The 17,485-nt window shown below is 38.6% G+C and overlaps 1 protein-coding gene across 4 annotated transcripts in view; it reads left to right on the top strand.

The window, feature by feature from the left end:
* TRPC6 (transient receptor potential cation channel subfamily C member 6) overlaps nt 1-16,591 on the top strand; it is a 106,755-nt gene extending 90,164 nt beyond the window's left edge. For 2 of the 4 annotated variants that reach the window (XM_003357256.6, XM_084975825.1), the window contains exons 9-13: nt 608-811; nt 2,917-2,991; nt 12,866-12,949; nt 14,197-14,272; nt 14,994-16,591. In XM_003357256.6, the coding sequence (XP_003357304.4) occupies nt 608-811; nt 2,917-2,991; nt 12,866-12,949; nt 14,197-14,272; nt 14,994-15,145 (591 nt within the window). In that variant the 3' untranslated portion in view covers nt 15,146-16,591. Of the gene's footprint in view, nt 1-607; nt 812-2,916; nt 2,992-12,861; nt 12,950-14,196; nt 14,273-14,993 lie in introns of all 4 variants that reach the window. The other 2 variants (XR_014815128.1, XM_084975824.1) reach the window with 2 other exon arrangements.
* The last annotated feature ends 894 nt before the right edge of the window (nt 16,592-17,485 follow it).

Raw genomic sequence — 17,485 nt, 5'->3', positions numbered from 1 at the left:
TAGTCGGATTTGTTTCCACTGCGCCACGATGGGAACTCCAATCTAGTGAAAATTTTAATGCATTGCTTCTGAACACAACATCTTGTGGTGTGGGGGATACTAAGGTATAAGAAGGAGAAATGTTGTGTGATTCGTTATTGCTATTTTAAAACCCTTTAGAAATACTATATCAGCATGAATTTATATTTATTTCAAAAGGTTATTACTTACAAATATCACTGTTCTCCAAATCTTATTTTGAGTGATGGTCAAACTTGACCCTTTCTCAAATTTACAGTGATAAATTTTTATTCCAGAAATTTTGATTTGTGTCCCAAGTTAGATATCTAAGTAGTGGTCTGCTGAAGAATAAAAAGAGTGAATAATTTTTCATAGAGTTTTTCAGAATATGGGAAAATACATTTATACTTCAGTGTATTTATAAACACATGCAGGTTTTAAGATCTGTAGTTCTCTAAGCCTGGTAAAATTTTAGGCAGATTTAGCAAAAGAGTGGGGGTACTACCTTAATATTCTTGAAAAATCTTTGAGCTGTCTTTGGGGTCTGAGCATCCCAGTAACTCTGTGTATGCATTTCCTTGCTGAACTGTCATGTTTATTTGCGTAGGATGACGCTGATGTGGAATGGAAATTTGCAAGGGCCAAACTTTGGTTCTCCTACTTTGAGGAAGGAAGAACTCTTCCTGTTCCCTTCAACCTGGTGCCAAGTCCAAAGTCCCTGTTTTATCTCTTACTGAGGCTTAAAAAATGGATTTCCGAGTTGTTCCAGGGCCATAAAAAGGGTTTCCAGGAGGATGCAGAAATGAACAAGGTGACTTGACATGATAATTTAAAATTTTATTTGATAGATCAATAGATAGATTTTTTTTCTTTTTATGACCATACCTGCAGCATATAGAAGTTCCCAGGCTAGGGGTCAAATAGGAGCTGCAGCTGCTGGCCTATGCCACAGCCACAGTGACAACAGCTGCAGCTTGTGGGAATGCTGGATCCTTAACTCACTGAGTGAGGCATCCTCATAAAACACTGTGTCAGGTCCTGAACCTGCTGAGCCACGATGGGAACTCCTATTTTTAAACACTGAGATCATTATAACCACTATACCACATTCCTTTATAAAGAAGCAATCTGTGATGGTATGTCCATCCATTCCCAACTGTATTCACTTAGCGCAGAAGTCATTTGGCTTATGTCTTTATTAGGAGCAAACTGGACATTTTCTACTTAAAAACTTAGGAAGCATTCATGAAATATAACTAAAATAATGCTTTGTGCAAGTTGGATAGGCACTGGAAGGCAGAGCTATTCTGGACCCCCATTTTTGCTGTTGTTGCTACATGTCCCTCACTTCACCTCCAATTTATACTACTAAGTATATTTATAATATCTCAATTTATAGTTTCAGTATTGTGTACCTTCAGTTTATACAGCTAGCTGATTAGGACTTGACCTGGTAGACTCTTAAATAAAAATAAATTTAAAAAGAAACATCGAAAAGTTCAGAAATCAATTGCTCACATGTACTGTGGGAGACCAGGCATGGCCTTAAGTAGTTCAAGGAAAAAAAAAAAAAATCTAGGGAGTTCCCATCATGACTCAGCAGAAAGGAATCTGACTAGCATCCATGAGGACACAGGTTTGATCCCAGGCCTCTTTCAGTGGGTTAGGGATCTGGCATTGCCATGAGCTGTGGTGCAGGTCACAGACGTGGTGGCTCAGATCTGGAGTGGCTGTGGCTGTGGCACAGGCTGGCAGCTGCAGCTCTGATTCGACCCCTACCCTGGGAACCTCCTATGCTGCACCTGCGGCCCTAAAAAGACAAAAAAAGACCAAAAAAACAGAAGTGTGTGGAGTACGTATGGAATGCTGTGTGGAATAGAGGAGGGTGGGGAGGCTACTCCCTGCAAGCAGCTCTGCAGGGGTCAGAATTCTTCATCCTCGAGTAGCTCTGCAAGACTAGATGCCTCTAGAGGAGGGGGCCGGAAGGGGACAGGTACGATGTGGTGTCTCATGGTGGGGATGTGAAGGGGCTGGCTGCTTCATCAGTAGCAGGACTGAAGCGTAATAAAATGAATATCTTTATAATTGCCAATCTAGATAAGGAAACACATTTGCCTTTTTTTTTCCCTCTCTTCAAAAATAGGAAGGGAGGCAATGGGAAAAAGTTGCAGGTGGTTAAATTTTAGTTCTACCTAAAAAACCAATTTGTAACAACAAGATCTGCTCAACCAAGTGGTGGGCTGTCGTAGGAAATAGTGAGCTTCCCATCCTAGTGAGTAATCAGTAAATGCTGGATGACCAACTTTAGGAATTTATAGATTTTCCTACACTGGGTGGACACTTGAGCCAAATGATTATAAAGGTTCCTTGGAATTATGATATTCTATTATTGAATAAAAGGGAAATGTTGTAATTCCTGCTGTATTTGCTGCTTCCTACCTGGGACTTTCAAGTTAAGCTCCCTGAGCTCCAATTTCCTCAATTGTAATATGGGAATAAAAATTACATCCACATTGTGAAAATCAAATCAGATATATATGTAAAAATGCCCTTTTTAAAGTTATTAGGATTATTTTATACAGTAGTTTTGGCAAAATATGCCATCTTTGGTGCTCTCCCAGATGTATAACTTACAAAACTTAGTGGGTTGAGTGGCAAAAATTTCCCTCACTTAATATTATTAAGTGTGTAGTTTACAAGTGTGGGTGGAACTGCAACCTAAGACAATTCATGTCCAAAGGAAATGTCTAAGTTCTTCCCAAAGGGAAGGCTCCTAAAAGAGTATGTTTCTCTCATTGAAACTTGATGGAGAATTAGACCAGATGGCTTTTAAAATATAGAATAGAGTAAAATTCGTTTTATAATTCCAAATATACAATTAGCAATGGTACTCATTTTACTTTCTCTCTTTAAAAGAGAAATGAAGAAAAGAAATTTGGAATTTTGGGAAGTCATGAAGACCTTTCAAAACTATCACTTGACAAAAAACAGGTAAGATCACGTTTGAAAGTATGAAGCCACGCATCTGATCAGGCTTATCTTCTCCGAGAAGAGATCAAATGTTCAGAAGCAAATTCAAGAAACAGTAGCTACATTAAAAAAATTAACGATTTTAACCATGCTCAAAGGATTATTGAGAGGTGAAAGTAAGCCTCTGTCCAAATCATCAGTAAAAAGAATTATATAGGTGTTTAAGACAGATATTAAACACATATTTTGGGATACTTATGGGTAATGGAATTTAGGACTTATAAGATAAAGAAGGAAAAATTAAAATAATAGAGGGATCTGTCAAGGACCTGAACTTAATTCTTGGCCGCTGTGGAGACTATTCGCACTTAGCAGGGCCTCCTTACTTGTCAGTAATCAAGAAGCTGTCAAAAAGGGCACCCTGAGAATTCAGTGGCTACTGGAGTCAGCACAGCTTATAATGAGCAATGTGCCCTGGAGCTGCATCAGCTCCCTAATTGGGAGTGGTAAAATCCTGGATGAAGAGGACTTTTGCTTTATCCTTATAGCAGGCATATAGGAGGGGCCCAATAAATGCTTATTGCTGAGAGAAATTATGAGTGAATTGATTAGAAGGGCAATGCATCCGGTGGGATTTGCATTCAGTTGCCTATAGTAAAAAAACAAAACAAAACAAAAAACCACAACAAATAATATTCATGGTGGTATAAACAAGACAGTTGTTTTTCCCCTTCTCATTTAACTCTCCAGAGTTGGCAGTAAAGGGCCAGTTAGGGGGGAGTCTGAGTCTCCTGGATTTTGGTCATAGTCAGATGCAAGATGACACCTCCAGACATCATACCCACTTCTCAGGGCATGAAGAAGGGATGGGGCAAAGGAAAAGTGGGCTGCCAGCTCAGTGTGCCACCATCTTCAGAGATGCCTTCCAGTAATTTCTGTTATTCTATCTCATTAGCCAGAACTCTGCTCCAGGGCCACCTCGTGGGACACAAGTGCCAAGGAGAGATGCTGTTTTGTTTTGCTTTGTTTTTTTAAGCTAAGTAGTTTTATCTCCTCCAACAAAATAGGAATGCTCTTAAGTATTGATATCGTATTGATATAGTAAGAGTATTCAACTAAGTAGTCAGAAGACTGGTATTTCATCTCACCTCTACCACTTTAGCAACTTCCCTGAATCTTAATTTCGTCATCTACAGAGTAGGCAAGATCAAGGTGTACAGCCCATCACACAAGATTGTTTGGGAGAATTCAGCTGATGTTTTGTAAATTACAAACACTGTTATACAGATGTGAGTATTCATTATAGAGAAGCAGCTTTTTGTTACTTGACTATAAATCAATTTTTTTTCTAAAATAGGTCAGTGTAAGTTGGGTTTTATAGTTTCCAGTAAGAAATTATTTGTGCTGAAAACATGATGAGTGCATAACTATAAACACTGGACAAACATTAAAAAAAAATTCAAGTGGGATCAAAATGCCTTTTTTTCTTTAGGATAGAAACTACAGTATCTTTCAAATCAAGTAATTTTATTTTCTTTGTAGTTTCTCCAAAAATGTAGAAAATAAAATGTTTTAATTCTATGAAAAATACATATCTTTTAAACAAGACTTGGGTTACTTTACACTTTCTAGTAGCATTTATTTCAACCTCAGATTAAAACAAACTCTTAAAGAGCAATATTAAGCCCGCAGTATCTGACCTCTGTGCTAGATCAATAAAATGTTGATTCCAATGTCAGTTGAACCTTCTGGAGACCCTTTTGAATGACTATTAATTATAATAGCCACAGAGATGCATGGCTCATATTTTCTTTCAAGAAAGAGCCTGCTTCAAGGGGTTTAGTCAGTGGACAGCCTCCAGTTGCAAGTATCTTTGGGAGTCCCCTTAGCTCTCCCTCTGCTGGCTGAAAAATGCACAACCTAAAAGGTGAGAATTTCGTTTTATTTGGTAGACCAAACCAAGGACTTGAGCCCAGGGCACCGGGCTCTCAGATAGCTCTGAGGTACTGCTCCCAAGAGGTAAGGGAGGATCCAGGATATGTGAGAGTTTTTGCAACAAAAGACCAGGGAGTCAGAAAGTCAAAAGATTACTGTTACCTAGGGAATCCACATCGTGGCACAGAAGAAATGAATCTGACTAGTATCCATGAGGCTGCAGGTTCAATCCCTGGCCTCACTCAGTGGGTTGGTGAGCTGTGGTGTAGGTCGCAGACGAGTCTTGGATCCTGCGTGGCTGTGGCTGTGGCTGTGGCTGTGGCTGTGGTGTAGGCCAGCACCTGTAGCTCCGATTCCACCCCTAGCCTGGGAACTTCCATATGCCTTGGGTGCAGCCCTAAAAAAAAAAAAAAAAAAAAAAAAAAAAAAAAAAAAAAAGAAAGAAAGAAAAGCTTACTGTTACTTAAAGGAAACCAGATTTCTCAAGTTAAGGAATTGAGCACTTTTCTATGTATGGGAAGATGCAAAAGTCAGGGCCCATTGAAATCGTCCTTCAATATGCACCTCAGCTATCTGGGGCCAGAATCCTATGCTTTCTCATCGCCAGTCTCCTGAGGGTGCATCAGTGGAAGAGGTGCTAGTGGCTGACTGCTGGATGGCAGGAATCCTGTTTCCATCCTGAGCCCCCTCTGAGTTTACTGTTGGGGTGGCGTGATGCGATGACTTGATGGCTGCAGCATCCTTTATTTACTTATATGGCAGGCAACATTTTTGCACTGACACCGCCATGTCCATGCTCTTTAGGTCCTGGCCAATGCAGGACCCCTCCTGGGGCAGGCAGCCTGTGCTGGAGCTCCCGTTTGGGCTGGCTGACTTTCTCAATCTTCTTTCCTTTTCCTCTTTCATAGGTGAGCCAAGCCTCACAGTCTGTAAGCCTTTTCTGCCTTCTGCTCCCACTTCCCATTATCTTTCAGAGGCATGATTCTGAATACATTTCATACTTCTAACTTTGTCTTGGCATTTGATTTCTAGAGGACCAAATCATCACAAGTGTCTATTTTCCTTTGCCATCTAAGTTTGCAATGAACAGAATTGCGGCACATTTCACATCTTCTGCTTTTGCTTGATGCATTAACTGTATTTCTGTGAAAATGTTTTTTAAAGCAATCATTTCCAATCATCTTTGCCTGTTGTTGCTGGGATGGTTTCCTGGAAGAGGTTCGACATTGATATGTACTCAGAAAAACTGTCATGGTGTGTTTTTTTCTTTACCCAATTTGCATGGCTCTTGCTCATTCTTTTTTATAAAGTTTACATCTAAAATGACAGTTTGGGAGTTCCCTGGTGGCTCAGCAGGTTAAGAACTCTGTGTTTTCACTGCTGTGGCTTCGGTTGCTGCTGTGGCATGGGTTCGATTCTTGGCACCAGAATTTCCACATGCCATAGGTATAGTCAAAAGTAAAATAACACAGTTTAGTTTCTGTTTCACTGGGATCTTCTGACTCCTTGAAGTGGTTAGGTTGCATAAAACTTTCTTCACAACTGCCTCCTTCACATCTGTTCCATTTACCCTAGAGCAATCATTCAGGTGAGCCACATAAAAATACTTTTTTGAAACAAAGTAAGCAGACCTTTTTAAAAATTATTTTCTGTAATATCCCTCAGCTCCAAAGGTCACTGACTTAGGTGGTTGCTAGCTTTAGCTTTTAAGGTATACAGTCTGAGAGTTCCTGAGTGGCACGGTGGGATCAGCAGCCTCTCTGTAGCACCAAGATGCAGTTCCATCCCTGGCCCAGCACAGTGGGTTAAAGGTTCCAGTGTTGCCACAGCTGCAGTGTAGGTCACAACTTCAGCTTGTGTCTGATCCCTGGCTGAGGAACTCCATGTGCCATGGGGTGGCCAAAAATTTTTTAAAAATTTAAAATAAGGTATACAGTCTGAAAAGATGGCATAATGTAATAGTCAGCTTTTGCCATACTGCATTGTGTGTATAAACCTGAAAATGCCAAAGAACTTCTTGAATATTTGTGTTGTTCCAGCTCTAGAAGAGATCAACTTCGTGTTGCCAGTTTCAGAGCGGGTTTTACACCCCAGTCAGTAGACCAACATGGAGCATCAACATATCATTTTAGTACTTTGGGTCCATTTTGCCCTGGATTGAATGAGATGTGAAGGGTTTTTTAAATCAATTACATATCCAGGATCTATACCCGTTAACTTTTAATTAGGTCAGTCAGGTCATCATTGTATCTGATGAAGCAATTATACATTTAGTGGTTCCAGTTTGTGACTATCACCAGAGCCACTTCTCCTGATGATTTTGTACAGATTGCCTATCCTCTTCTCGAGGTCTATCGAATTAAAAATCTCTGTATTGGGGCCTGGAAGTGTGTATTATTAGTAAGTCCTTAAAAGATTCTAGGAGTTCCTGTCATAGCACAGTGGAAACGAATCCAACTAGATACCATGAGGTTGCAGGTTTGATCCCTGGCCTCACTCAGTGGGTTAAGGATCTGGTGTTTCTGTAAGCTGTGGTGTAGGTTGCAGAAGCAGCTCAGATCCCACGTTGCTGTGGCTCTGGCGTAGGCTGGCAGCTGTAGCTCCAATTAGACCCCTAGCCTGGGAACCTCTGTGTGCCACAGATGCAACCCTAAATATCCAAAAAAAAAAAAAAAAAAAGGATTCTAATGCTCATCTGGTATAGGAATCACTGACTATTTCATTCTCTGAATGACTTAGTCATGAACATGGACACATTAGTTAAAAGCAATATTTAGCAAAATATCTCTAGAAAAAAACAGAACAGCTTAGGAGTTCCCGTCATGGCTCAGTGGAAATGAATCTAACTAGTATCCATGAGGATGCAGGTTCCTTCCTGGCCTCACTCAGTGGGTTAAGGATCTCGCATTGCTCACATCAGTGGGCTGTGGTATAGGTTCCAGACACTGCTTGGATCTGGTGTTGCTGTGGCTGTGGTACAGCCCGGTGGCTATGCTCTGATTCCACCCCTAGCCTGGGAACCTCCATATGCCGCAGATACGGCCCTAAAAAGAAAGAAGAAAAAGAAAGAAAAGAAAAGAAAAGAAAAACAGAACAGGTTAAAACTAACCATAAAATAGACCTAAAGCCACAGGTAGATATTTGCCCTTCCTTATAGTAATAAGAGCTCTTGACACTTGTACCAAACCAACTGTAAGTCAAGCTACCCATTCTCCCATTCTACACACCTTCTCTCTTTAATCCTCATGCTAGCTCTAGGAAGTAGGTAATTTTCTTTCCCCCTATTTTATACAGGAGAAACCAGAGGATAAAAGAGGTGAAGTGACTTTCTCCAAGTCCCATTTCAGACAATGACAGAGCCAGTATTCAAATCCACATCTGCTTGATTCCAAAGTGAAAGCTTTTTTTCTACCCAGTTATGTCAAGAGTTTCTTGCCCTCTTTGGAGGTTTAAGTTCTTCTGCCAGCATTCGAGAGATATTCTGTGCAAGTCGTTTTACATGTAGACATGTTTTTTTGATGTGTTTGTGGGAAAAGGTGAGCACGACCACTCTTACTCCTCCGCCAGCACTGTACCGCATGGTATCACGTGCTGACTGATCATATCGCCTGTACCTCTTGAGGTCCTTGCTTTGATCCCACCTCAGGCCATTCAAGGCTTGTGGGGAACGGGAGACTCCCAGAACTGTTACTATGTCCAACAACATAAAAAACTCCGAAGACTGAGGCTTACCTGTTCTTTTAATGAATAACAAACAAGTTTTTAGTATTCCTAACTCCAGTCCTATAGTAAAGCTGCAGCAAGATGAGAGATGCTAATATTAAACTAATCACTAGGAAGTGAAAGAAGCAAACATAAAGAATGCAGGATATATGAGGGAAAAAAAGGACAGGTGGTTCTTCATTCAGAATTGGAGGATTATTTGCATATTAGAAACAAAGCTTACACCCAATTCTTCCTGCTTCCACTCGACAAGCTCCCCTTTCCCACTCTCATTGCATCATACATGTCAGTACCATCTATGAATATCCAAATCACTAATATTTAAATGATATTCATATTGCCAACTGAATTCCCTTGACCTCCCAATCTATTTTAGTAGCTGTGCATCAAACAAATATAAATTAGAATTTTCTGCCACCAAGTGGCAATAATGCTTCCTTGCACCTTTGGTTAAGTTTCTTTTTACATACTATTTTTTGTGTATTACTCAATTTTTAAACATGTATTTGTTGAATACCTACCACACATTAGAAACTATTAGAAAACTTCTGCTGAACAAATGTTATTTTTGCACCAAAATTCATATTTCTTTCTCTCTTTTTTTTTTTTTTTTTTTTTTTTTGATTTTTAGGGTCGCATCCACGACATATGGAGGTTCCCAGGCTAGGGATCCAATCGGAGCTACAGCTGCTTTGCCTACACCACAGCCACAGCAATGCGGGATCCGAACCGAGTCTGTGACGTACACCACAGCTCACGGGAACGCCGGATCCTTAATCTGCTGAGCAATGCCAGGGCTCAAACCCACAACCTCATGTTTCCTAGTCAGATTAATTTCCGCTGTGCAACGAACGACAGGAACTCCCAAGTTCATATTTCTTTAGCCACATAAAAATGATACAAATGAATTTATAACTGTTTAGACCTATACCATTTGTCTCTACTGGTGGTTCCCAGTGACAGGTGATTTTGAATTCACACTACCAGCGGTCTGTGGTAAATTTCTAATACCCAGGGACATTCTTGGCTGTCATAACTAGAGAGAGGAGCTGTTATTGGCATCAAGGGGGTCGAGGCCAGGGAATCTGGCAAACATTGTAGAAGGATAGAATCCCCCACAATAAAGAATTACCAAGTGAAGCAACCCAGACAAAGGAAAACAGCATAGGATATTGCTTACATGTAGAATCTAAAAAATGACACAAGTAAACTTATTTACAAAACAGAAATAGACCCACACAGACATAGAAAACAAACTTAAAGTTACCAAAGGGAAAGGGAAAGTGAGGGAAAGGGGAGGGAGGGATAGATTAGGAGTTTGGGACTCACTTGTACACACTACTATATATAAAATAGATAACCAGCAGGGACCTACTGTATAGCACAGGGAACTATACTCAGTATTTTGTAATAACCTATAAGGGAAAATAATCTGGAAAAGTACATATGTAGGTCATGGCTGTGACTCATATTCGATTTCTGGCCTACAAATTTCCGTATGCCAAGGGTATGTCCAAAAAAGAAAAAATCCCAAAGAAATATAATTTTTCACTTTCTTATTGCCATGAACACCATTTGGATGTGTTAGTGGCCTCTAATGAAAGAAGAGGACATCAAATTAATGATTTGCAACCTTGAGGCTGTGTGTTTACGAATAGAGGGACGTAATGCACAAAGAGTCCTTTGTCTAGAGCTTGTCTCTCCGATTATGAATCTGTCTTCACCCTCCATCCTTTATCATAAAAAACTGGGGGATGGGAGTTCCCTGGCGACCTAGTGGTTAAGGATCCTGCATTGTCACTGCTGTAGTGTGGGTTTAACCCCTGGCCCAGGAACTTCCACATGCTGAGGGCATGGCCAAAAATAAATAAAAACTGTAAGATGAAAGTGAGCTTGACTCTGGTCATCATGTTTAATAATGTCTTTACAGTATAAATCATAGTTTGAAATCCAGGAATAATATCTGATATAACATCATTGTATTTTATAATGTCATAATAAAATGAATAATTATGTTATTTTAAGATCAATTAAATACTAAAAATATTATTAAAAAGATATTTGCATTTGTGGCACAAATACATAAATTAGTAAGTAGGATTTGAAGGATCGTAGGGGTCAAGAGAACACTCCTTTCCTTGTCAGAAGAGATTACAGAGTTTCAGCTTCTCCCCGAGTCCTAGTGTTTCATAGCTAACTTGTGTCAGAGCCAGATTTGAGCAGTCCAGTGCTCGTCTAGAGAATCCAAGCTGCCTCTCTGGTTGATTTGGTCACTCGTATAGTTTTATCTTAATTTTTAAAAGTTAATGTAAAAAAACCTGGACATTTTGCTGACCTTTGTAGAGAGGGTGAAAGAAAAATGGAAATAGCTACAAGAAAAAGGACACTCTCTAGTCCTTTTTATGTCTGGGAAATATTATTTCATTGTATATGTACCACATCTTCTTAATCCTGTCATCTGTCAATGGACATTTAGGTTGTTTCCATGTCTTGGCTATTGTGAATAGCTCTACAATGAACATAGGGGTGCAAGCATCTTTTTGAATGAAAGTTTTGTCTGGATATATGCCAAGAGTGGGATTGCTGGAGCATATAGTAGTTCTATATTTAGTTTTTTGAGGAACCTCATACTTTTCAAAGTGGTTGTACCACTTTATACCAACATTTGTGGCAACATGGATGCAACCAGAGATTCTCATACTGAGTGAAGTAAGTCAGAACGAAGAAGACAAATACCATATAATATAACTTATGAGTGGAATATAAAATATGTAACCAATGATCCTATCTACAAAACAGAAACAGATCATGGACAGGGAGAGTGGACATGTGGTTGCCAAGGAGGGAGGGGTGGAGGAAGTGGGATGGACAGGGAGTTTGGAGTTTGGCGATGCAAACTACTACATTTGGAATGAATAAACATTGGGGTCCTACTATACAGCACAGGTAACTATGTCCAATCTCTTGGGCTAGAATGTGATGAAATATGGTGTGAAAAAGGAACATGTGTGTGTGTGTGTGTGTGTGTGTGTGTGTGTGTATAACTGGGTCACTATGCTGTACGGCAGAAATTGACATAACACTGTAAATCAACTATACCCTAATAAAAAATAAGTGATGCTATATAAACAGTACCTTTATAATTATATATTGCTTTTTTGAATCTTATAGGCCTTGTCATATTTTTCTATTATTATAACTCAAGCAGATCATAAAATACCTTCATTAAATACCCAGAACATAGCACAGCACCTTACATATAGAGGACACTCAATACATACCTGTTTGGTGGATGAATGTGTGTATAGCTGTTTTAATTCAACAGGTGGCCATCTAAAGCATCACAGCATTAAAGTTAAGGATTTTATTGAGTCTCATTGAGCTTTCCCTGCAACCACTTAGATATCATTGAGAAATATAAATCATGGCTGTCTTCGTAAATACTTTAAAATTTTCTTTTTCCTTGGAAAACATTGTGCATCCCCCCCCCAATACATTTGTAGATGCCATGTTTTGCTAAGTTTCTTCTATTTATTTCTTTGTAAATCCATTTTTCCTTTTAGAAAATGCCTTAAAGAGTTTTTTAGTCCTCTTCTTAGCATGCTAATATGGTACTTTACCACCTCTCTTGCAGATTGCTTTAACTTTGTTATTTGCCTATCCAAGAAAATATATTATTTGAAAAGTGCTCCCCAAATAGGATACTATACAGATCCTAAAATTCAAATGGATTTATTCACGCTTTCTTGGCACCTGAGTCCCACGCCCCAACAAAGCCGTACCCTGGTGTTTCTTCAGGTTTTTTGTCACAGTCTACTGCAGGTGTGGATGGTGCCATCAGTTATGCTGGCACCATCCATGGACTTCTGAGATCCCTCATCAGTGGACTTCTGAGATCACCATCATTATTTTCCCAGCCTGTTTGGCTCTTCCACCTCCAAGGGTGTATATGTGAAAGTGTTAAAACATGACTCTCATGTCAACATAATTGACAGCCACACAGTCTGAGTCCTTAAACAACCTCTAGGAGCTACTCAGAGGTGGAATACACCCAGAGTGTCTATGTTTTGCCTTGGAATACAGAATATCAAGCAAACTAAGTTAAAATGGCACTATATTTAGATAAGATTATTTATATATATGAGGCCTTACTTGTTCACATATGTAACCAATAAAATACCATCACATTATTTAAAAATTAAATAAGAATCAATGTCAAATTCTTTTCAAATTACAGTTTGGGCACAGTAAACAATCAAGTATAAGGAGCTCGGAAGATTTCCATTTAAATAGTTTCAATAATCCTCCAAGACAATATCAGGTAAGCATGAAATTTTAAAGACATGAGTCTAGTTATCAGTAATAATTAGGAACTCCAACTGTGATTCTCTAAATGCAAATGACCTATTATGATATTTGTTCACTATCAAAAAGTACACTAATTCAAAAAATATATATTGAGTAACTACCATGTACCAGGCACTTTGTAAGTACTAGAGCTATGTAAGTAAACAAAACGGATTGAAGTTTTGCCATCATGGAATTTAGAATATGCATGTTCATTGTAAAAAGTCTATCTTACAAAAAACATAAAGAGACTGAAAATCACCTCAAACCCCACCACTGAGAAATAAAGATTATTTACTTTTGGTGAATATTCTACCAGATGATTATATGTATGTATATAAATTTATATATATTTTAATATTATTATAGAAATGTATATGTAATATTATATGATGAGTTAATAATACTTATATAATGATTAATAATTTTTTCTCCTCATAAAATATATATTCATATCAATTTTGATGGATCTATAATATTCTTTTGTACAAATAATCACCTATTGATGGACTTTTTTTTTTTTTTTTACTATTACAAGTAGTACTACTATGAACATACTTATCTATGTACCATTCTTAGAGTAAGTTCTTGAAAGTGGGATTTTACTGTTTACCATTTAATTTGGGGCTTAGGTAGTAAGATTTGATTAGCTATGTATCCACCCAGGACCCCCAGCATATGTGCTAAGCTTCTTACTTTTCATGAAAAGTATGTAGAAAAAGCAACATCTTTATGGTAGAAGCCCAGATACTGGAGAACTACTGTTACATTGAAACTAAATTATTAGAAAGTATAAATTCAAAACTGTCTGCATTTCTCGATAATGGAGAGGAAAAACCATAAATGAGGGTGCATTTGCTTAATTTTCCATTTCCATGTGCAGAACTGTACAATTTTGACCCGGCCCAGCTTAAAGGCTGTGTCTTGATTGAATATTGTTCAAGTAAAAATACAAGCAATGAACATAGAGAGGTAGATGTTTACTCTAAAACTTACTCTTTTCTCAAGAGCTAACTTTTGAGTCCTTAGCTCTGGTGATGTGAAAATTCCTTTTTAAAATCTGGAGATAGAATGCATTCCCCTCTGGATAAATCATCTTATTCTTTCATAGCTGTCCCTTCTAAAGTGCTTACTGAAGAGAGAAAGACTTGGAAACTTATTCCAAATGAGAGATTTATTGTTAACATAAAACTAAGATGGATTTCTCCTTTCTCTGTCTAGAAAATAATGAAGAGGCTCATTAAAAGATATGTATTACAAGCCCAGATAGATAAGGAGAGTGACGAAGTGAATGAAGGTGAGTTGAACACAGGGACAAGCAGCCCCGGAGCCTGAGCCAGGACCTGGGGCCTGATGCAGAGCTGCCACAGAGCTGAGGGACTGCTGGAGAGGAGAGATGGGCGTGGGAAGGGCGAGTTTCAAGGGTATGAGAAGACAGGATCTCGCCAACCATCAATACTGCTACATGCTGGGGAAATAGACTCTTTCTCCACTGTTGGGGACAGGTGCTGCTCGCTAGATAAGCAACTATAGTCATCCCTCATTTTTTGCAGGGAGATTGATTCCAAGACCTGTGCAGATACCAAAATCCACAGATGCCAAGTCCCTTGTAGTCCCAAGTACTACAGTCCACCCTCTGTATTCGCAGATGCAAAACCCGCAGATAGGGAGAATGATCGGATTGTGTTATTTCTGTGGGGGGCTTGGAGGGAGAAGGAAGTGGTTGGGGTTGGTGAGGGCCATTGCTCCCAAGCCCTGTAACATTTGCCACCTGTTTCCCTTTCACTTACTTAAGGAAGATGTTTTTTCTAAGTTTTCTCTATGAATCTTTTCTTTGACCAAAATACTTAGCTGAGAAAAACAGAAACCTGCCCTGTTAAAAAGTGTTTCCCTTTGAAAGGATTCAAAATACAGATATGTATGGAATTAAGACTGCTTTTAATCTATCCCAGAATCACTAGTTTCTCTATATTACTAAATATTTACAGTTGACTTCTTATCACTCTTGTTTTTCAAAGGGGAACTGAAGGAAATTAAACAAGACATCTCAAGTCTCCGCTATGAACTCCTTGAAGAAAAATCTCAGAATTCAGAGGACCTGGCAGAACTTATTAGAAAACTTGGGGAGAAATTATCAATGAGGCCAAATCAAGAGGAAAGCAATAGATAATGCAAAGACTTTCTTAAAAATTCATATTTATTTGTCCACTTGAAGCCATATTATTTTCTGATTTATTTTTTTAAGTGCCAGTGTAACCACCTTTTAAACAAGAGAAAGTTCAAAGATAACTTGGGTCATCCTATCCTTTGGGACTACTATTTAATATTTTTGGTGATTAAATTTCATCATTCAGGCTAAAGATTGCAGTTTATGATGAAAAGTATGCACAGTTGTTTGGTGCTTGTTTTGTAAACTGCTTTTTTGGGTATGACTATTGTGATGATGTGTCGCCATGTAATGTCTGCCTGGGAATCGTTTCAGCTGGCTGGGGTAGACACACAGACAGTGGTACTTCCTGTGATGGTGATTTCAGGCATTTCAGGCATTTTCTGCTTTGTGGATCCCTTGATGGTGACGTCTAGACTTGAATTCTAGAGAAAAATAATTTCTTGCCATTTAGAGAACACTGTTTAATCATCTCCCCTAGTGAGCCCCCACAGAATATAATTGATAATGTCTATATAAAATGGGGTTAAATCCTTCCTAAATTTTCTGATTCATCTCTTTGAAAATACTGCACTTATCAATGAAAAAGTGCTTCCTTTACCAAACTCTGGAAGCATAATTCAAGAGTGTGTGTGTGTGTGTGTGTGTGTGTGTGTGTGCGCGTGCACGCGCAAATGTACATGTGAAATGCTTGTCCTGTTTTCTCTTGCAGCCAATATAGGAACTCAAAAGTGCTCTTTATGTTGTACTTTTTATCATGACAAAAATTATTGGCCACATAATTGGAGAAGTATTAAAGCCACAAACAATTGTGGTTATTTGGTCCAGTTATAGCACAATATTGTGCCATTTCCAAGGGACTTTACAGGTGAATTCCCACATTTGGCATCAAATGTAAAGGGAAAAAAGTGCTGAGGGAATTTGCTAATATTTACGTGTTATTCTCAGGATGTCCTACCCTCATCTCAGAATATAGAAAATAGGAATTTGCATTCATGAGCATTTACCAAGAGGTTGCCATTACTTATTGATAATGTAAGACAATATCTAAAATAACTAAAAGGAAAAAATGAAGGTTCACCATTCAGCCACCCAAAGACTGTCAACATTGAGATGATGCCAGGCATGGATTGGAATTGCTGCTTTAAAAGAGAGGCTTCAAATGCAAATGTTTAATTTCATTTTGGATAAAATGGTCAGAGAATCTGTTTAGCCCCAACTTCAACTGAGTTTAAATCAGAAACACCTTTATGTAACCAGATAAAATATAGCTGAGATTTTATATTCAGTGATTTTGTATTTATGGGTACTACTTATGGAGAAGTTATTTAGTGATACAGAGAAGGTCTGTTTTCAAATGTTTTGTGATGATATTTGATTCAGAAATTGTAAAAGTCAACCTCATACCCTATGTACTATTTGCAAATTAAAATAATCTAAATACACAAAGTGTGTGTGTTGTGCCCTGCAAGAGACTGACCACCATGCCAAGGAGCACTTTATGACAGCAAAATGGGCCCGAGTCCAGAAGATTCTAGAAAAGATGTTTAGATTTCCCAGTGTCTTTTGAGTGGGATGACTTGACAAGATATGTTTTAGGAAATGCAAAATGCATGACTATGGCTGCCTCAGTAAAAGGCACTTAGTCAAGTGTCACCTGTTGTTGTTTAAAATGAGTATGTCCTGAAGTCAACATATTTTCCTCAAAGTGTAGATGAACTGACATCTCTTCTAATTTCCTTTTAACTGAAAGATGGAAAAAGAAACCAAGAGTATTTTCTAAGAAAGGCTTTAAAAATTCCAGTAAGAACTTAATTCAAGGCATGTTGGCAAAGGATGGTCAAAGCAGAGCCATCCTTCAAAAGTCTCAAGACCAATGCCTTTAAATTCTGCATTTATGTTGGGTCAGCTTAACCTTTTTAAAATTAGGTGATTAAGAAGTTTAAATGTTTATCCAAACTACTCTCTCTCCTATTTCTTCTCTGAGATTTGGCACATTCTGGAAGTTTGGGTACCATAAGCAGGACAGAACAATGATGTGTGATGCTCTGACCATATAGCCACTCCCTGAGAGCTAAGCCCTGCCCACTCCTCATGGCAGACCCACCACCAGTGACCAAAATGAAGCCTTGGTTTTATACATTACTACCTAGTTTTACTCCCCGCTGTTCTCCTTACCCTGAAGCTGAGAAATAGCACAAATTCAATATGATTTTACTAGGCATATAAAATGAACCCATTCTACTGTTGGCTTAAAACTTTACCAGGGATTGAAAGGAATAGCAAATGAGTCTGTCCTCAAGGATCCTTCAACCACGTAAAGAAATGGGACTTAATACAACT

This window comes from Sus scrofa, chromosome 9 (assembly GCF_054392235.1).
Source record: "Sus scrofa isolate SSC_HxYL_T2T_F1_AM1 chromosome 9, Sscrofa_HxYL_maternal_Yorkshire_Landrace_v2.0, whole genome shotgun sequence".
In the NCBI taxonomy this organism is placed as follows: Eukaryota; Metazoa; Chordata; class Mammalia; order Artiodactyla; family Suidae; genus Sus; species Sus scrofa.
This window is presented reverse-complemented; position numbering and strand designations above follow the sequence as displayed.